We start from the raw sequence: 22,753 nt of genomic DNA on the forward strand, positions 1-22,753 counted from the left end.
AAAACCTAATTTATACCATAGGTCATTTTCTGATGACACATTCCCTTTAATGACTAAGAAGCTGATATCTTGCCTTATACTATTTAGTGTGGTGAAACTGATGACAAACACGGCTCCATATTTTCAACCCACTTAGACGTGCAGTAAAGAGTATCCTGTGCTAAAATATGCAAATAAGTAATCAGGAACTCGGTGATTAAATTATTATTCTATTGCAATCAAATCAGCGTCAGAATCAACGATTACCTGAGGAAGGGAGTATGGCAACCAAAACATTGAGCTACAGTGATTACGATAAATCAAGCTCAGTATAAAGAACAGTTCCCGGTGAATTAACCCCACATATAAAATAGGCCACTGCAGAAAGGTCTAGAAAATACAAGAGTACTGTACTAATATTTTAGCCAGGAACGCTATCTTTTCTCCTTAGGGAGAGCACCTAGAAGGTGAGTGAGGAGACTCATAAGGCCATTTATGCTCCTCTGGGTAATATGCAAATAAGGGAGATGGAATAATACCTCTGCAGCGCCACCTATTGGAAGGCAGCATTACTGCAAGTCAATGTAAGACTCTTTATCCAAGCCTTGTAACAATGACTGGGAATATTTTAGTCTAATATCATTCAGCTCTGTGTATGCCAATACACTAGTAGATAAATGCACTTATAAGTACTAAGGGCCCTGTTCAGATTCTTGCAATCAGTGAGAACCGGAACGCATGGATGACTGAATGACGAACAAGAAATTACCATATATACTCGAGTATAAGCTTAGTTTTTCAGCACGTTTTTTTTATGCTGAAAAAGCCCCCCCTCAGCTTATACTCGAGTCAGGTTAAAAAAGACAACAACAAAAAACCCGCAATACTCACCACCCAGCCTGCGTCAGTGTCCCCAGCGCGATGGTCTCCTCGCTGTCATCTCCCTGCTCAGCTTTGAATTCCCCCGCTGTCAGCGCTGTGTAGGTAAGCACTGTGATTGGATCGAGCGCCGGCCAATCACAGCCGGCGCTCGATCATTCATAGCCATTCAGTGGATGACATCACTGAATGGCTGTGATTGGTTTATCGAGCGATGGCTGTGACTGGCTGGTGCTCGATCCAATCGCAGCAGGGGGAATTCAAAGCCGAGCAGGGAGATGACAGTGGGGAGAATTCTCAAGCAGCTTGCCGCACCGCCGGGAAGAGCATCGCGACGGGAAACACAGACTCCAGCTGGGAGGTGAGTATTGCATTTTTTCTTTAACTAGTATATACTCAAGCATAGCTCGGCTTATACTCCAGTCAATAAGTTTTACCATTTTTTTGTGGTAAAACTTATTGACTCGGCTTATACTCGGATCGGCTAATACTCAAGTATATACGGTAGTCTGTCGTTCAGTTTCTGCAGGCATAAAAACTGAACGACGATTGACCTGAGTGAACAGGCAGTCATTCATCTATGAACGACTGCCTGTTTACTGTGAATGTAGTGGGGCGAGCTGAAACAATCTCTGTCCCTCTCCGCCTCCATTCACTAGCAATGATTGTTCCTGTGTAAAAGCACAGGAACAATCATCACTAGGACGACCTGTCGGGCATCTACACCCAACAAGTCATTGCGTGTAAAAGCACCCTTACAACTTCTATGATATCGTTGTCTGTGTATCTACTGGGTACACATAAAAAACTCTAATCCAGAATTTAAATATATAGTAGAAGTTCACAGAAGACTATACAATTAGGAAACTCCTCTGGGTGCAGTAATGGATATTTTATTTTGGATTTTCACTGGAGGTTACGAGTTTTATATACTTTACTAGTAATAATTATGTGCCACCAGTGTTTCTGGTGGCACATCACACTCACAGTAGCTTGATTACCACAAAAGACAAACACAGCTTGGCTCCTCCCACAGCAGTGACATCACCACAGGTCCACAGCCCACCGGATCTCTGTGGTAGGTCGATATGCTCTATCAGGACTGCTGACTTGTGTAGGAAATTATAGTACCAGTGTTTCTGGTGGCGCAATGCACCACACAGCTCTGCTACATGGTGCATGTACACAGACAGCTCTACTACACCCCACACATCACACAGCTTGGCTCCTCCCACAGCAGTGACATCACCACAGGTCCTTCAGCCCACTGGATCTCTGTGGTGGTAGTAGGTTGTTGTATTCTGACAGGACTGCTGAGTTATGTCTTCTGAGATAACAACGGCTTTGTTGTATTCTCAGTGTGTTATTTTTATCCTCCCCTTCCAAGAGCCCTAACTGTGCTGTTCTTCTGCTGGTCAGACTGTGTTTTATATATGTTGTAGGACCTTGATGGCGTCACCAGGGGGCGGAGCAATGACGTTACCAGGGGTGGAGCATGAGAAGCACGCACGCACACACATACATACAGACAAGTGGTCGTTAGAAGTTTGACTATGGCAATCTGTTGCCTTAAAGGGGATTTAACTATTGATGCCCTATTCTTAGGATAAGTCATCAATATCTGATCAGTGGAGGTCCAACTCCTGGCACCCCTGGCATTAGGCTGCTTGACGGGGCCACAGTGCTGCCTCTTCAGCCTGCAACATCACGTTCATGCGTCACATGGCCTCTGCATCTAAGTCCTATTCAAAATTGAATTGCAATACCAGACACAGATGCTACAAAATGTTCGGCACTGTGATCAGAATATATTAAAGAAACCCCCACCAATCTTAGTGCAAAAACAGACTGCCATATGCGCAATTATGCTTGATGCTACGGAGCGTAGTTGCGCATGAACAGCGGGAAGATAGGTCCTGCCCTATCTTTCCTGCATACTACGTTTGGGAAAGATAGGGCAATATTATCTTTTCTCGCCCGTACTATTAACGAGCGTGAATACCGCTAATGAAAACAAAACCATTGAAATCAGTGGTTTCGCTTTGTCCCATTAAAATCAAAATCACGCCCATGTGTTTAACCCTTAAACTGATGACAGAACTACTGCGGTGCATTATCTGAATGATCATTGGATTGTACCCTAGACATAGAAAAAGGTAAAAAGAAAGGATAAAAATAGTCAAAAAACCTAAATCAAGGCAAATAAGAAGCACCACCCCTTTTTGTTTCTTTTTTTGGCAAAAAAAGAAGAAAATCTGTTTGGTATTGTCGTATCTGTAACAACCTGTAAAATAAAGGAAACACACTTTTTATCCCACGTGGCACGCACTATAAAACAAAAAAAAAGAAAGAAAACGGAGCCAAAATGCCTTATTGTTCATTTTACCTTCCAAGAAACACAATAACAGTGATCAAACAAGTCATATATACCACAAAACAGTAGCAATAAAAACTACAGCTCATCATGTGAAAAACAACCCCTCACACAGCTCCGTCCATAAAAAAACAGAAGGTTCTGGGTCTCTGAATGCAGCGATGCTAAAAACTTTTTTTTTTTCTGAAAAGGGGTTTAACCCTTTCCAATCCAATTTGTATCCTGGTTTTCCTATGGGTGCTTACTCTTTTTCCTCTGTTATACAATGGCGCTATCTGCTGGCTAAAGCCAGTACAGCATGAGGTGACACGTGGATAGACTCCGATAGCAGAGAGAGTGGAAATATACAGTAAGAGAACCCCGACGGACGTCTTCCAACATCGGAGCTGTACAGCCTTAAATCATAATGTCTTCAGACGTCAGACAGTGGATGAGAAAGGGTTAATATGGAAAAGTGGGAAAAACTTACAAAAAAAAGATATTAATATCATCGTAATCGTACAGACCTGCAGAAAAACATTGTTATTTATACCTCATGTTGAATATTGTAAAAAAGGCAAAATTAATGTTTTTTCACCCTGCCCCCCCCCCCCCCCCCATCAAGTTAATAAAAGTTATGTACCAATAATAACTACAGCTCACAATGCAGCGAGCTGACAAAAATAAAAAAAGTTATGTCTTTTGAAAAGTGGAGATAAAAATCCCAAAAACTTGTTCTGCCTTCAAGTGCCAAATTGATTAGCATTTTTGAGAGACCTTTCACACAGAGTGGAATATTCTGCATTGCAGAATATATTGTCCTGGGACATTTCACAGACTGTTCTGTCCTGTGTGAAAGGTCCCTAATGGGTTAAAGGAATGTTACAGTATACATTATGTATATAGCAATGAGTCCATTAAACACATCACTTACCAAGCTCTATAGGAAGCACTTTTATTGGATTTCCTTCAAGAAGGAGATATTGTAGGTGCCTATGGGGGAAAAAGGAGGAACTTTACTGCTGGTAAACACAAAAAGTAGTCCTTTCTTTTCTGATGCTTATATACAGTAGCACCAACACACACTGTAGCGCTGTGCAAAAAGTGTCATCATAAATACATACTGTACATACATAAATACACATATATCTCTACATCCAATAGGAATCATAATCTCATTTCCATAAAAGTATGTTCACACTTTGCAGAATTTCTCACACACCAGGTAGGACCAATATCACGTGAAGTTAACTAATAGTATGATTTGAAAGAAAAGGGGGGTACCGGAAGGAAATCTGCATACACAAGAGAAAATAGACAAATCCAATGCACATGTCACATTTGGCTGGATTAAATCCAAGGGTCCCAGTGCTGCAAGGCAAAAGCACTAACCACCGAGCTACCCTGCTGCCCAACCACTGAGCCACCCTGCTCCCCAATCACCGAGCCACCCTGCTCCCCAATCACCGAGCCACCCTGCTGCCCAACCACCGAGCCACCCTGCTGCCCAACCACCGAGCCACCCTGCTGCCCAACCACCGAGCCACCCTGCTGCCCAACCACCGAGCCACCCTGCTGCCCAACCACTGAGCCACCCTGCTGCCCAACCACCGAGCCACCCTGCTGCCCAACCACCGAGCCACCCTGCTGCCCAACCACTGAGCCACCCTGCTGCCCAACCACTGAGCCACCATGCTTCCCAACCACTGAGCCACCCTGCTGCCCAACCACTGAGCCACCATCCTGCCCAACCACTGAGCCACCATCCTGCCCAACCACTGAGCCACCATCCTGCCCAACCACTGAGCCACCATCCTGCCCAACCACTGAGCCACCATGCTGCCCAACCACTGAGCCACCATGCTGACCTATATCCCTACGGAGAGCTAATCCAGAAAGCAAAGGTACTTGTGCAGCCAGGCATGACAAAAGCTTTGAGGCATCATAAACTATTGTGACTGGATAAATGTAGTCTAGTCAAGTCATAGAGTTCTCCATGCTGACTTTCTCATCTTTTATCTGCTAGTGGAACTGTCTACTGCGCTACCTGCACTGAGCACCAGGTGTCAATGCGGAGCGCTGAGTACGGATAATTATCTCCAGGTAAATTATGCATCAGACGCAGTTAAATAATGCAGCAGAAGTTCCTCGCTTTTAAAATATTCCCATATCCCAGCTAATTATACGTGCGCGATGTACTAACGTACTACAGAAAAGCTCAAAGTGAATCTCCACCTTTTATCATCATGTCATTTTTTAGATTCAAGAGTCTGTGTTAATTTCTTAATATTTCTTTATAGCTTTCTGAGCTCCGTTCTTCAGATCTCCAAATCGCCTGCATGTATATAGATGTAAGAGACAACGCGCTGGCTTTGTGCAGCTGCCACAAGAAGGAGGTGAGAAGTGAGTTCAAAGTAGAATCAGAATGCAGTAAGCTCCCTCTAGTGGTGGTTGCAGGCAGCCAGCAAGTTATCCTTAACCCTTTCCAATCCAATATCGGACCCTGTCCTACATTGAGATTTCCCTGCAAAGACAGATGTCATTAGAGAAATTAGAAGTTAATAGAATCTTATAGATGTATGTAAGATCGATATATATATATATATATATATATATATATATATATATATATATACATATATGTATAGGATTATAAGAAATGATCTTCCCGATGTGAAACACTCATAACTCGTGTCTAATTTACAAAAATTTGTTAATAAAATCATCTAGACTGTTAAGGTCCCCTGTCCACAGGAGTTGCGGAGTGGGAGCCGCTGACAGTTCTCCGCAGGTCAGCCTAATCTGAAAGATAGGCTGACCGCAGAAAATCGGGGCAATTCGCAGCATGCTGCAAATTGCCGGCCGCGAGCAGAGAATCGCAATGATTCTCCACTCGTGGAAAGGGGGCTGGCGCTTTCCTTAGCAACGCTATGGAAAGCTTCAAAGGGCGTGATTCGCCGGCGGTTGCACTGAACACGACTTTGACTATGGAAAGTTTTTAGTGGCCCTCGTTTTGAAGATATTTTTTTATATAGCTCATTTTCTGTGTTTCACTGTGTAAATTTATCCAGTAGGACTGTGGCAACATCCTTACAGTTTGAGCCAGACAGCAGCCGTGTGCTTACAGGACCTGTGATGTACAGCTGGCACCTCTGTGGGACTGCAGCAGGTATATACAAAATACATGTGTTTCTTATGTGAGTGAGATAGCCGAGTAAGGGAATTGCCTTATTTGCGGAAGGAATGGACTCACAGACAAAATGTAGCAGTTGGAGAGAAGAATATCCAGCACCCAGCTCTGGTCGAGGCTCACAAAATCCTGCTACCTCCCCCCCCCATCAAACTAAGTTTGATTAAGAACTTCGTGAAGGCCATGGAGCTTTCCGATACCTTCATGAAAAATTCCCTCGACTCAGCAAGGCAAAGATTAACCCCTTCCCGCTCCTGGACGTACCTGGTACGTCATGGTAGCGGGATACTTCCCGCAACATGACGTACCTGGTACGTCATGCCATTAAAGTGTCGCCGCGGTGACAATCGCGGCGACACAGCAGCGATCCTGGCTGATATCGTCGGCAGACAAGTGAGGCATCCGGGCTGGGGACCAATCAGAGCGGTCCCTCCCCCACGATCGCTGTGATTGGTCAGGGAAAAACTCCCTGACCAATCACAGCGCAGCAGCGGACTTCGCGCTGTTTACAGTAGGGGCTCCATGTGCAAGCACCGCAGTGTGTTTCCGGTGCTTGTACAGAGAGCACCTACTGTGTTTTTTCTGAATATAAGTGCGATTAGAGTGTAGATTAGGCAGGGAGTGAGTGTAGTGTAGTGTAGTGTAGTGTAGTGTAGTGGAGTGTAGTGGAGTGAAGTGGAGTGTAGTGGAGTGTAGTGTAGCAGAGTGGAGTTAGTGATCAGTGTAGTGGAGAGGAGTTAGTCATCAGTGTGGTGTAGTGGAGTGAGTGTTAGTGATCAGTGTGGTGTAGTGTAGTGAGTGTAGTGAGTGATTGATCAGGCAGTGTAGTGTAGTGAGTGTAGTGAGTGATTGATCAGGCAGTGTAGTGTAGCAGAGTGGAGTGAGTGATCAGAAGTGCAGTGTAGTGTAGTGAGTGAGGGATCTGTAGTGTGTGATCAGAAGTGTAGTGAGTGAGGGATCTGTAGCGTGCGATCAGCAGTGTAGTGTAGCGCAGCGTGTAGTCAGTGTATCCCTTGGTGTAAAAAAAAAAAAAAAAAAAAAAAGTTCCTGTTGTTCCCATTTTGTTACCTGTCCCGTCACCCGTTATTAGTTAGTGTAGCGTTTAGTTAGTCCGTCTAGTGTGTAGTGTGTCGTTAGTCCGTGTACTGTCAGTGTATTCGTCTGTGTAAAAAAAAAAAAAAAAAAAAAAAAGTTCCTGTTGTTCCCATTTTGTTACCTGTCCCGTCACCCGTTATTAGTTAGTGTAGCGTGTCGTTAGTCCGTCTAGTGTGTAGTGTGTCGTTAGTCCGTGTACTGTCAGTGTATTCGTCTGTGTAAAAAAAAAAAAAAAAAAAAAAAAAAAAGTTCCTGTTGTTCCCATTTCGTTACCTGTCCCGTCACCCGTTATTAGTTAGTGTAGCGTTTAGTTAGTCCGTCTAGTGTGTAGTGTGTCGTTAGTCCGTGTACTGTCAGTGTATTCGTCTGTGTAAAAAAAAAAAAAAAAAAAAAAAAAGTTCCTGTTGTTCCCATTTCGTTACCTGTCCCGTCACCCGTCATTAGTTAGTGTAGCGTGTCGTTAGTCCGTCTAGTGTGTAGTGTGTCGTTAGTCCGTGTACTGTCAGTGTATTCGTCTGTGTAAAAAAAAAAAAAAAGAAAAAAAAAAAAACACTTACGTGAATACACCACATAAGTTTCCGCGTTCTTTCCGACCCCCGTCCCGTGGTCACCCCATCCCGCAGTGTCCCATCTAATAAAACTTTTTCCCCGTGTGCCCCATTTTATATAAATATGGCCCGCAGGAGGTACACTTCAGAGGAACTGTATGCAATCATTGCATCAGACTCGGACTCAGGTAGTGGTGATGACGACCCCACTTTTTTGGCATTCTCCGACTCCTCATCCTCATCCTCATCCAGCTAGTCTGAGCTCCCTGCACCCCCGAGAAGGCGTCCAAGGACCGCCACTGACCCCAATGCATCAGATGCTCACTGGAGTACCCCGGAAGATTACAGACCCCAGATCCCTGATTTTATTGGGAACCCAGGGATTCAATTTGATCCGGAAGGGCTCAGAGGGAAGGACTTCTTCAAGTTTTTTTTTTCAGAAGAGTTCATTGCCCACATTGTTACCCAGACTAATTTGTACGCCCAGAATTTTATAGAAGAAAATCCCACCTCCAGCTATGCCAGACCCGATAAGTGGACCCCTGTGGATGCACCAGAGATACAAAAATTTGGGGGGCTTATACTAACCATGGGGCTAATAAAGAAGCCAACAATCAGGGCGTACTGGTCTACCGATATTTTGTACCACACCCCAATGTTCCGCATGGCGATGTCGAGGACGCGCTTTGAGTGTATTTTAAAATTTCTGCACTACAATGACAACCAGCTGTGCCCCCCCAGCGATCACCCCAATTACGATCGGTTGTATAAGATCAGGCCCGTAATAGACCATTTTAACGCCAAGTTTGCCCAGGCGTATGCCCCACAGATAAACATTGCAGTAGACGAGTCCCTGGTACACTTCAAGGGGAGGCTAAAATTCCGCCAGTACCTGCCCAGTAAGCGGGCACGGTATGGTGTGAAGTTGTACAAGCTGTGCGAAAGTACATCAGGGTACACCCACAAGTTCCGTATTTACGAGGGGAAGGACACTAAAATTGAGCCCCCAGAATGCCCCCCCCCCGTGCTGGGAGTAACAGGGAAAATAGTGTGGGAACTGGTGCACCCACTATTAGACCAGGGTTACCATCTGTACCTGGATAACTTTTATACCAGTGTCCCCCTGTTTCAGTGCCTCGCTTCCAGAGGAACAGTGGCATGTGGCACTGTTCGGAAAAATCAAAAAAGCCTCCCTAAGACGCTGCTTGGGCAACTGCTCAGAAGGGGTGAGAGCCGGGCCCAATGCAGCGACAATGTATTGTGCGTTAAATATAAGGACAAGAGGGATGTCCTTATGTTGACGACAATACACGGCCACAGCAGTACCCCCTGCCCAGTACGAGGTACCAGTGCAGAGACCCCCAAACCAGACTGCGTCCTCGACTATAATAAGTACATGGGAGGGGTCGATCTATCAGACCAGGTACTGGAGCCCTATAGAGCCATGCGGAAAACACGGGTGTGGTACAAAAAACTGGCCGTGCACCTCGTACAGATGGCACTGTATAATGCCTACGTGCTGTTCCGAGGTGCAGGCCACAGGGGGACATTCCTTGAATTTCAAGAGGAAGTTATCAAGGACCTAATATTTGGGGACCAGGAGGTGGGGGAGAGGCCCAGTACTTCTGGAAGCGAGGCCACAAGAATTGTACCAGGGCAGCATTTTCTCAGTGAAATTCCCTCCACTGCGACGAAGGGAAGGACCCAAAAGAGGTGCAGAGTGTGCTACAAACAGGGGATAAGAAAAGACACCAGATACCAGTGTGAAACGTGCCCCACACACCCCGGCCTCTGTATAAATGAGTGTTTTAAGATCTACCACACGTCCCTGAAATTTTAATTTTTTTATTGCCCTGACGTTTTACCCTGATGTACTTCGCACAGCTTGTACATAAAGCCACATGCTAAGTCCTTCCCTTCTGAGCCCTGCACCCTAAAAACAGTTTAGATTCACATATGGGGCATTTCCCTGTTGGGTAACATTATGGGTTACGTTTTCTCCTTCTGCCCCTGGTAAAAAATAAAAATCTGGGCCTAAAGCTGAACATTATTGGAAAAATGTGAATTTTTCGTTCTCAACTCAAATTGTTAAAAAAAATTCCTCAAATACCTGTGGGTTCAAACCGCTCACTACACCCCTTAAAAAATTCCCTGAGGGGTGTAGTTTCCAAAATGGGGTCAGTTGTTGGGGGTCTCAAATGCACTGGTACCTCAGGGGCACTGCAAACACTACACGGTGTCTGAAAATTATTCCAGCAAAATCTGCATTCAAAAAAAGCGCTCCTTTCTTTCTGAGCCCTGCCATGTGCCCAAACAACAGTTTACATCCACATATGGGGCATTTCCGTGCTCGAGAGTAATTGGGTAATGCATTATGGACTATGTTTTCTCCCTCTGCCCCTGGTGAAAAATGAAAATCTGGGCCTAAACCTGAACATTATTGGAAAAATGTGAATTTTTCGTTCTCAACTCAAACTGTTAAAAAAATTCCTCAAATACCTGTGGGTTCAAACCGCTCACTACACCCCTTAAAAAATTCCCTGAGGGGTGTAGTTTCCAAAATGGGGTCAGTTGTTGGGGGTTTCAAATGCACTGGTACCTCAGGGGCACTGTAAACACTACATGGGGTCTGAAAATTATTCCAGCAAAATCTGCATTCAAAAAGCCAAGAAGCGCTCCTATCCTTCTGAGTCCTGCCATGTGCCCATACAACAGGCTACGTCCACATATGGGGCATTTCCGTGTTCGAGAGCAACTGGGTAACGCATCATGGGGTACGTTTTTTCCTTCTGCCACTGGTAAAAAATATAAATCTGGGCCTATAGCTGAACATTATGTGAAAAATGTGATTTTTTTGTATTGAACTCAAACTGTTAAAAAAATTCCTCAAATACCTGTGGGTTCAAACCGCTCACTACACCCCTTAAAAAATTCCCTGAGGGGTGTAGTTTCCAAAATGGGGTCAGTTGTTGGGGGTTTCAAATGCACTGGTACCTCAGGGGCACTGCAAACACTACATGGGCTCTGAAAATTATTCCAGCAAAATCTGCATTCAAAAAGCCAAGAAGCGCTCCTATCCTTCTGAGTCCTGCCATGTGCCCATACAACAGGCTACGTCCACATATGGGGCATTTCCGTGTTCGAGAGCAACTGGGTAACGCATCATGGGGTACGTTTTTCCTTCTGCCACTGGTGAAAAATGAAAATCTGGGCCTAAAGCTAAACATTATGTGAAAAATTGGATTTTTTCGTATTGAACTCAAACTGTTAAAAAAAATTCCTCAAACATCTGTGGGTTCAAACCGCTCACTACACCCCTTAATAAATTCCCTGAGGGGTGTAGTTTCCAAAATGGGGTCAGTTATTGGGGGTTTCAAATGCACTGGTACCTCAGGGGCACTGCAAACACTACATGGGGTCTGAAAATTATTCCTGCCAAATCTGCATTCAAAAAGACAAGAAGCGCTCCTTTCCTTCTGAGACCTACCATGTGCCCATACAACAGGCTACGTCCACATATGGGGCATTTCTAAAAACTGCGGAATCTGGGTAATACATTCCAAGTTTTGTTTCTTTGCTAACTCCTACTGTTTTATATAAAAAAAAAGGTTTTATATTGAAAATCAGTAGAAAAAAGGAACTGTTCTAATTTTTGATGCACTTTCCTTTAATTCCTGTAAAACATCTAAAGGGTTAATAAACTTTCTAAATGCCATTTTGAATACTTTGAAGGGTGCTGATTTTAAAATGGGGCAATTCATGGGGGATTCTGATATACAGGCTCGGCAAAACTATGTCTGAACTGCATTGGTCCTTAAAAAATTTAGATTTTGAAATTTGCTAGTAAATGTGAAAAATTACTGCTAAATTTATATACTTTGTGGAGTCTGCAAAAAGTAAAATAACACTTAAAAAATGATTGCTGTGTAAAGTAGGCCTATGGGAAATGTTAATTAATAACTATGTTGTGGTGTTTGACTTTCTATCTTACAAAGAAAACAATTCAAAGTTTGAAAATTGTGAATTTTTCCAAATTTTCAGTAAATTTGGATTTTTTTTCCAAATAAGGAGAAAATTTATTGATGAAATTTTTACACTAACATAAAGTACAATATGTCACGAAAAAACAATCTCAGAATCACCTTGATAAGTAAAAGCATTCAAAAGTTATTAGCACAGAAAGTGACAGATGTCAGATTTGAAAAATAAGGCTTGGTCCTTAAGCTCAAAATAGGCCATGTCATTAAGGGGTTAAAGAGGGAGGTTTTTTTTGTGGGTCCTCAGATTTGAGGGCTCTTCGAAGATGACTGTTTCAACAACTTGCAGCAGGATGATGCGAAGCAAGCATAGGATGCTTTTCACCTAGTGTCTACAAACTTTCTGGGGAATGTTAGGGCAGAAAACTACAAGGAACGAGTACAAGACATGCTGATGCAGTATCAGAGACTTGGCTGCAATATGTCTCTAAAGATCCACTTCCTTCACACCCATCTGGATTTCTTTCTAGACAAATGTGGTATGGTTAGTGATGAACATGGCCAACGTTTCATCAAGATATCGCAACAATGGAACAAAGATATTAGGAAAAATGGTCCACTACCATGCTGGCTGACCACTGCTGGACACTCTACTACCATGCTGGCTGACCACTGCTGGACATTCTAATACCATGCTGGCTGACTGCTGCTGGACACTCTACTGCCATGCTAGATGACTACTGCTGGACACTCTACTACCATGCTGGCTGACCACTGCTGGACACTCTACTACCATGCTGGCTGACCACTGCTGGACACTCCACTACCATGCTGGCTGACTACTGCTGGACACTCTACTACCATGCTGACTGACCACTGCTGGACATTCTACTACCATGCTGGCTGACTACTGCTGGACACTCTACTACCATGCTGGCTGACCACTGCTGGACACTCTACTACCATGCTGGCTGACTACTGCTGGACACTCTACTACCATGCTGGCTGACTACTGCTGGACATTCTAATACCATGCTGGCTGACCACTGCTGGACACTCTACTACCATGCTGGCTGACTTCTGCTGGACACTCCACTACCATGCTGGCTGACCACTGCTGGACACTCTACTACCATGCTGGCTGACCACTGCTGGACACTCTACTACCATGCTGGCTGACTACTGCTGGACACTACCATGCTGGCTGACTACTGCTGGACATTCTAATACCATGCTGGCTGACCACTGCTGGACACTCTACTACCATGCTGGCTGACTACTGCTGGACACTACCATGCTGGCTGACTACTGCTGGACACTCTACTACCATGCTGGCTGACTTCTGCTGGACACTCTACTACCATGCTGGCTGACCACTGCTGGACACTCTACTACCATGCTGGCTGACCACTGCTGGACACTCCACTATCATGCTGGCTGACTACTGCTGGACACTCCACTACCATGCTGGCTGACCACTGCTGGACACTCTACTACCATGCTGGACAATCCACTACCATGCTGGCTGACCACTGCTGGACACTCCACTACCATGCAGGCTGACCACTGCTGGACACTGTACTACCATGCTGGCTGACCACTGCTGGACACTCCACTACTATGCTAGCTGACCACTCCTGGACACTCTACCATAATGCTGGCTGACTACTGCTGGACTCTCTACTACCATGCTGGCTGACTACTGCTGGACACTCTACTACCATGCTGGCTGACTACTGCTGGACACTCCACTACCATGCTGGCTGACCACTGCTGGACACTCTACTACCATGCTGGCTGACCACTGCTGGACAATCCACTACCATGCTGGCTGACCACTGCTGGACACTCCACTACTATGCTGGCTGACCACTCCTGGACACTCTACCATAATGCTGGCTGACTACTGCTGGACTCTCTACTACCATGCTGGCTGACCACTGCTGGACACTCTACTACCATGCTGGCTGATCACTGCTGGACACTCTACTACCATGCTGGCTGATCACTGCTGGACACTCTACTACCATGCTGGCTGACTACTGCTGGCACTCTACTACCATGCTGGCTGACCACTGCTGGGCACTCTACTACCATGCTGGCTGACTACTGCTGGACACTCTACTACCATGCTGGCTGACTACTGCTGGGCACTCTACTATCATGCTGGCTGACTACTGCTGGGCACTCTACTACCATGCTGGCTGACCACTGGTGGACACTCCACTACCATGCTGGCTGACTACTGCTGGACACTCTACTACCATTCTGGCTGACCACTGCTGGACACTCTACTACCATGCTGGCTGACCACTGCTAGACACTCTACTACCATTCTGGCTGACCACTGCTAGACACTCTACTACCATTCTGGCTGATCACTGCTGGACACTCTACTACCATGCTGGCTGACTACTGCTGGCACTCTACTACCATGCTGGCTGACCACTGCTGGGCACTCTACTACCATGCTGGCTGACTACTGCTGGACACTCTACTACCATGCTGGCTGACTACTGCTGGGCACTCTACTACCATGCTGGCTGACTACTGCTGGGCACTCTACTACCATGCTGGCTGACCACTGGTGGACACTCCACTACCATGCTGGCTGACTACTGCTGGACACTCTACTACCATGCTGGCTGACTACTGCTGGACACTCTACTACCATTCTGGCTGACCACTGCTGGACACTCTACTACCATGCTGGCTGACCACTGCTAGACACTCTACTACCATTCTGGCTGACCACTGCTAGACACTCTACTACCATTCTGGCTGACCACTGTTGGACACTCTACTACCATGCTGGCTGACTACTGCTGGACACTCTACTACCATGCTGGCTGACTACTGCTGGGCACTCTACTACCATGCTGGCTGACTACTGCTGGGCACTCTACTACCATGCTGGCTGACTACTGCTGGGCACTCTACTACCATGCTGGCTGACCACTGGTGGACACTCCACTACCATGCTGGCTGACTACTGCTGGACACTCCACTACCATGCTGGCTGACTACTGCTGGATACTCTACTACCATTCTGGCTGACCACTGCTGGACACTCTACTACCATGCTGGCTGACCACTGCTAGACACTCTACTACCATTCTGGCTGACCACTGCTAGACACTCTACTACCATTCTGGCTGACTACTGCTGGACACTCTACTACCATGCTGGCTGACCACTGCTGGACACTCTACTACCATGCTGGCTGACCACTGCTGGACACTCTACTACCATGCTGGCTGACTACTCCACATAGATGCTCCCGAACAGCTGGACAAGAGACAGGCCAAGAGATCTAGGACATAGTCTATAACCTGATTACAGGTATTAACCAGAGGCATATTACTATTGGCATGCATTTTGTGTTGTAAACAATTATCGCAGATTGCAAAAAAACAGAACGAGTTTTGCACTTTGACCTCCATATTCGTGTTGAGCACATAAAAATAGTTAAGAAATTACCAATTATATTTCATTAAAATGACTTTTGTAAAACTTTGTTGACCAAATAATTACTATAAGATGTCTTAAGTAAAGGTGTAATGTGTGTCCTAAATACGACAGCTTCCTTGTATATAAAATGTACCTGTGTCTTCCTATCATACTTGGTAAACTTGTAATCTCGTTGTTTCGGAGGTCCAACCAAACAAGGTGCGGTAGGTGTAGAAAGAGATTTTCGGGGACGGAACACAATGCGTTGCCCTCAAGATGCAAGTTCTGAAAATACAAATGAATGGATAAAGTTTTAGGAGTTTCAAAATAGAAAAAAACAACAGTTTTTATGAATGAATTTTAAGAGTTATACACTTACCCCTCCGGTGCTTGCGTCCCCGTCTCCATGGCAACAACTGAAGCCTTCTTCTCCTTCCATTAGACGCGCTTGCGCTGTCCGCTCTTCTGTTCTGTTGAATGGGGCCGCTCCGGCGTGCTCGCGCCGGAGAGCTGGTCTACGCATGCGCAGAAGACCTGTGCGGCGTGAGCACGCCGGAGCGGCCCCATTCAACAGAACAGAAGAGCGGACAGCGCAAGCGCGTCTAATGGAAGGAGAAGAAGGCTTCAATTGGCGCCATGGAGACTAGGGCGCCAGCACCGGGGGGTGGGGGTGTAAGTGTATAACTTCTGTATGGCTCATATTTAATGCACGATGTACATTACAAAGTGCATTAATATGGCCATACAGAAGTGCATAACCCCACTTGCTGCCGCAAGACAACCCCTTTAAGGACGTAAGGATTTTTGGCGGATTTTCTTCTCCATTTATCAAAAGCCATAACTTTTTTATCTTTCCATCGACGCGGCCGTATAAGGGCTTGTTTTTTGCGTGGTGAACTGTAGTTTTTGATGGTGCCACTTTTAGGTACATAGACTATATTGTAAAACTTTTATTGTTTTTTCTATGATAGCAGGGAGAGAAAACGCATCAATTCTGCCATAGAGTTTTTTGTTTTTTTTTACAGCGTTAATCATGCAGCATAAATCACACCATACATTTTTTCTGCGGGCCGGTACGATTACAGCGATACCAAAATTCTTACATTTTGTTTTGTTTTTTTCCACTTTTCTGCAATAAAAACCCTTTTTTTAGAAATCTTTTTTTTTTCTAAATCGCTGCATTCAAAGTCCTGTAACTTTTTAATTTCTTTATGTACGGAGCTCTGTGAGGGCTTATTATTTGTGAGACAAGCTGTAGATTTTATTGGTACCATTTTGGGCTACATACGGCTTTTTTGATCACTTTTATTGCGTTTTTAGGGAGGCAAAATTAGCATTTTGCCTCAGTTTTTAAAAAAATTTTTTCCGTGCACACTCAAAAGCACGTGCAGCTTATTGTACGCGTCGTTACGGACGCAACAATACCAAATATGTGGGGTTTTAATTTTTTTTATGCTAATATGAGAAAAAGCATAAAAGGGTTTTTTTTACATTTTTTTTTTAATTCATTAAAATTTTTTTTTTTTTTAAACACTACTTATGTTCCCCTGGGGGACTTTGACCACAGTACTACCCATCGCTGTGATAAGGCATGGCAGGGCTACTGCCCTGCCATGCCTTATCACTTATGCAGCGATAACAGGCATTGGCAATACAGGACGCCAGAGTCTCGCGATAACAGCGCGCTCCCTCTGTAAACTCCTTCCCTGCCGCGATCTACTTAGATCGCGGCAGGGAAGAGGTTAACAGCAGGACGCCGGCTGTGACTGACAGCCGACTCCCGCTGCAAGATAGCGCGAGATCATATGTGATCTCGCGCTATCCCCAGGACGTAAGTTTACGCCCTGTTGCGGGAAGTACCCCACTGCCAGGACGTAAACTTACGCCCTGGAGCGGGAAGGGGTTAAAATCCCCCGAACGATGTTCGGGGGTCCTGCATGGCCCCCCCGCGATGAGATCGGGGGAATCATGCAGGTGTCATGGCAGCCGGGGGCCTTCTGAAAGGCCCCAGGGCTGCCTTACCAGACTGCCTATCAAGCCATCCCCGTGGGGTGGCTTGATAGACTGCCTGTTAAATGGCAGTATGACGTAATGCTATAGCATTACGTCATACTGCAGGAGCGATCAAAGCATTGCTGCTTGTAGTCCCCCAGGGGGACTTTAAAGTAAAGTAAAAAAAAAAAAATCAATAAAGTTTTTTTAATTGTAAAAAAAAAGTTATAAAAGTTTAAATCAACCCCCTTTTGCCATATCTATTATTAAAAAATCTAAATCATAAAATAAAAATATGTATTTGCTATCGCCGCGTCCGTAAAAGTCCGATCTATCAAAGTAACGCATTATTTTTCCCCCACGGTGAACGTCGTCTGAAAAAAAAAATAAAGAACGCCAGAAATGCCTTTTTTTAGTTACTCTGTCTCCCAGAAAAAATGCAATAAAAAGCGATCAAAAAGTCGAATGTATTCCGAATTGGTACTATCGGAAACTACAGAACATCCTGCAAAAATGAGCCCTTAATAAAGTTATTGCACGCACAAAATGACCGCAGAAAATAATTGAAAAAAATTAAATGTCTTTGAAAAAAAAAAAGAGTAGTACAGTAAAAAAAAAAAACCTGGTATCGTAGTAATCGTACCGACCCATAGAATAAAGTTATCATGTCGCTTTTGTTGCAGTTTGTGCGCCGTAGAAACAAGACGCACTGAAAGATGGCGGAATGTCTTTTTTTTTCAATTTTACTCCACTTAGAATTTTTAAAATTTTTCAGCACATTACATGGTACAATAAATTGCACTATTGAAAAATACAACTCATCCTGCAAAAAACAAGCCCTCATACGGCGACGTCAATGGATAAATAAAGGAGTAATGATTTTTTTGAAGGGGGGAGGAAAAAACGAAAATGGAAAAAAAAAAGGGTCTGCGTCATTAAGGGGTTAATTAATAAATGCTAGAGATGAGCGAACGTACTTGGTAAGGCCGATTTCGCAATCGAGCACCGCGATTTTCGAGTACTTCACTACTCGGGTGAAAAGTACTCAGGGGCGCTGTGGGGCGGGGCGTGGCGCGGTGGAGCGGGGGGTAGCAGCACGGAACAGGTGGGAGCTCTCTCTCCCTCTCCCCCCCCACTCCCCTCTGCAACCCCCCGCTCACCCACAGCGCCCCCGAGTACTTTTTACCCGAGTAGTGAAGTACTCGAAAATCGCGGTGCTCGATTGCGAAATCGGCCTTACCGAGTACGTTCGCTCATCTCTAATAAATACCTTAGCTCATGATTTGACAGGTGCATTAAAGAGTTATTTCCATCTCAGCAACTTATCCCCTATGCTCAGAATAGGGGATAACTTCTAGTTGATTGGTGGGGGGGTCCAAACACTGAGACTTCCTCTAATCCTGAGATTTCAACCCTGGCATGTCCCAAAGTGTGGGCAGTGGAAGCTGCCTGCTCCAATCACTTCAATGGGAGCGCAGGAACTATCCTAGCGGGAGGAGGGTGATGATGACACAGCACTAGGTCAAGTGACCGTCTGAAGGAGGCTGGTTATTGGCTGTGGAGGTCACATGGCCCTGTTGGTGATTTTTACAATGAAGTCAGAAGTAAGCTCAATAGGCAACTACCAAACAGATGGATTGACCATGCAGGTTGTGAAAAAAGTGAACTTCTTTCTTGGCCTCTACATTCACCAGACCTTACACCTTGTGATCTTCTCTGGGGGAGTGTTAGAGTCTACCTGCCCCCCTTACCACCCACCATGCAGGATTCGTGCATGGCAGGAACCTGACCACAGGCTTCATGTATGTTGAGTGACAAAGGGGGTCACATTGATCACCTCTAAAGGGGAAAACATCTTTGATGTCGTGCAACAAAACTCTTTGAGTTTCTGTTTTCATTGATATTAAATTTATGTATCTGAGTGTCATTAAATGGGAGTTGAGAGGCTTTCAAATCAGGAAGATGGTTTGTAATAACCTTGTATTGTAATTAGATACTCTACATATGTACTACTAATGTATCACAGAAAGGGAAATATAAAAACAAACAAACAATCACTGACAACGGCCATATACTTACTGACACAGGAGGGCAAACATGTGCACCAACCTCAGCATGCAGGACCCAATATGCCAAATGAGGGAGCCAATTACACCTGTGGGGGACACTGCTAAGACAGGCACTCACACAACCTCCTAATATAGAGGGAGGCGGCTGCTTAGTGTGGTTCCCTTTTTGAGGTGCAGGACAACCCGCCAAACTGATTTGGTGTCACTAATAGGTTGCTAGCCTGCATGGTGTGTTACATGTATCAGAAGGTCTGGCACCCTTTATCTACTCTGTATAGGAGTATACACTAAATAGCCACCCCCTCTATATTAGAAGGTTGTGTGAGTGGCTGTCTCATCAGTGTCCTTCACGGGTGTAATTGGCTCCCTCATTTGGCATTTGGCTGCCTGCATGCTGAGGTGGTGCAGATATCTGCCGTCCTGTATCAGTAAGTATATGGCCATTTTCAGTGATTGTACCTGCCATGTTTCCCCAAAAATAAGACAGTGTCTTATATTAATTTTTGATCAAAAAGATTTAACCTTTTTACATGTATAGCTGCCTGGACACTATTTAAATTGACATTTTAAATTAATTGTAAGCTGGGCTTAATTTTGGAGTAGGGCTTATATTTCAAGAATCCTCAAAAATCCGGAAAAATCATTTTGTATCCTCAAAAATCCTGGAAAATCATGCAAGGTCTTGTTTTCAGGGTAGGTCTGATTTTCAGGGAAACAGGGTATGTACTACCACAATTACTAAAGTGTTTTATGTTACATCTTTTACCTGCAATAACGGAGATGGAACAATACATCTGAAGCGTCACCTATTGGAAGGCATGCTGAAAGATCAGCGATCAGTTATCAGAAATTCACAGCGGGATACAGATGATACTATTGTTTCAGCTGTATCCCGCTCCCTGAACACAGGCTAGGTATGAAGAACACAGCACTCCAGCTCTGTTCTCCATACCCTGGTCGGAGCGCTCGGCTGTATAACACCCGGGCGCTGCGAGCAGGGAACAGTTGGATGCAGAAGACAGGTGGGAACACCCCGCTTGTCTTCTGCATCCTCCGCTTGGAGCGCAAGGTGATCGCTCAACGTTTTGAGCGATCACCTTGTGCTGTTAAAGAACACAATGATTATCGCTTGAAAATTGCTCAAAAGATTGTTTGAGCGATAATCGTTGTGTCTAAACCAGGCTTTATTGTTCCATCTCCCTTATTTGCATATTACCCAGAGGAGCATGAATGGCCTTATAAGTCTCCCAGCTCACTCACCTTCTAGGTGCTCTCCCTAAGGAGAAAAGATAGCGTTCTGACCCATATGTTGTAGAGGAAATCACTTTATACGTTATGGGGCTGATAAACTGAAATGACTCAGTCAGATGTCTAAGCCCTGTTTTTACAACATACAGTCTCGTCCACCGGTCAGAAATCATTTCCAGGAGCTGGTAGAAGACAATCTTATTGCTTTGAAAAAACAATGCGAGGATCTTTACTTTTCACATTATTTCAATCTTATTAGCGGAACATTTAACTCTTTCCAATCCACTGTCTGACCTCTGAAGACATTATGATTTACGGCTGTAAAGCTCCGATGTTGGAAGACATCTGTCGGGGTTCTCTTACTGTATATTGCCAGCCTCTCTGCTGTCAGAGCCTACACAACATGCAGTACTGGCTTTAGTCAGCATATAGCGCAGTTGTATAACAGCAGAAAAAGAGTAAGCCCCCCTAGGAAAACCAGGATATAAATTGGATTGGAAAGGGTTAAGGGAATTGTCCAGTTAACAGTTTGTTGTCCCCTGGTATGTTCATTAAGGCCCTTTTACACACAAAGATGATCGCTCAAAAGATGGCCTTTGAGCGATCATTTTGCATAAACTACTAATTGGTACTAATGACAATTAGTAGCTTATTAATGCGTGTGAGCCGCCCTGAGCTATATTCAGAGAACAGTGGATGGTCTGTTCTCAGAATACATTCCCTTTGTTCTGCCGCAAGACTGACAGCTGAGACAATGTTATCAGCACTCCCTGCTATCAGCTCTTCTGCCGAACGATGGATTTTATGCCGAACAAAAAAAACTAACGTTCGGCAGGAAAGTGAAAGATGGGCACATTTATATGCAACGATGATCGCTCAAAAGATGGCTTTTGAGCAAATTCTAAGCGATAATAGTTGTGTGTAAAAGGGCCTTTAGTATCAAAGAGGTTAGTAGTACTTGGTTATCCATTACAGGTTTTTATAAATATGGACAGAATTAGTGTAAAGCCGAATCACGACTTTCAATTCTAGTGTTACAGGTAAAAGACACAACATCAAACACACTATAGATGTACTGTTACAATATGCAATATTCAATATGCAGGTTGCACAAGTCCTCTTAAAGTTAGAATCAGATGAGATCATACAAATTATAGAATAATAGAACCACAGAGTTGGAGGGGGATCTCCAGGGTCATTGGTCCAACTCCTTGCTCAATGCAAATGTCTGTCCAGCCTCTGTTTGAAGACTTCCATTGTAGGAGAACTCACCACCACCTATGGCAACCTGTTCCACTCATTGATCCCCCTCACTGTCTAATATCTAGTCTTTGTCACCTCCCTTTCCGTTTCATCCCATTGCTTCTAGTCTTTCCTTGTACAGATGAGAATAGGGCTGATCCCTCTGCACTGTGACAGCCCTGTGGACAGCTATTAAGTCTCCTCCCAGCCTTCTTTTTTGCAAGCTAAACATTCCCAGATCCTTTAACCGTTCTTCATAGGACATGATTTGCAGACCGCTCACCATCTTGGCAACTCTTCTCTAAATTTGCTCCAGTTTGTCGGTCTTTGATTAAATTGGGGTGCCCAGAACTGGACACAGAATTCCAGATGAGGTCTGAATAAGGCCTCTCTCACATGGCCAAGAAAATCGTGCAAGATTTCTGCATTGCAATACGCACAAATCTCGAATGAATATAAACTCTATTCTTTTGAACGGGGGTCATATACATGACTGATGTTCTTTTCCCACATCGCATCGCATCCCTGAAATCCATTGATGACTACCGGGGCTCAACGGCGACTTCTCGCGCTGTCCCCGGCTCCGTAGCGCTGCTGATCTATTAGCATGCGGGGATTTAAAATTCCCGGCTGCTGGTAGCTCTGATTGTGATTGGCTAAAGCGCTCAGCCAATCACAATCAGAGCTACCAGCAGGTGGGGATTTTAAATCCCCGGCTGCTGATAGCTCAG

General features: G+C 44.7%; 1 protein-coding gene across 1 annotated transcript in view; it reads right to left on the minus strand.

The window, feature by feature from the left end:
* Positions 1–22,753, minus strand: part of LRRC27 (leucine rich repeat containing 27) — a 90,311-nt gene that overhangs the window by 52,748 nt on the left and 14,810 nt on the right. The window contains exons 3-4 of the mRNA XM_066601187.1: positions 15,626–15,756; positions 4,146–4,204 (exon numbers count right to left, since the gene is read on the minus strand). Of these exons, the coding sequence (XP_066457284.1) occupies positions 4,146–4,204; positions 15,626–15,756 (190 nt within the window). The remainder of the gene's footprint in view (positions 1–4,145; positions 4,205–15,625; positions 15,757–22,753) is intronic.

This window comes from Eleutherodactylus coqui, chromosome 4 (assembly GCF_035609145.1).
Source record: "Eleutherodactylus coqui strain aEleCoq1 chromosome 4, aEleCoq1.hap1, whole genome shotgun sequence".
Classification (NCBI taxonomy): Eukaryota; Metazoa; Chordata; class Amphibia; order Anura; family Eleutherodactylidae; genus Eleutherodactylus; species Eleutherodactylus coqui.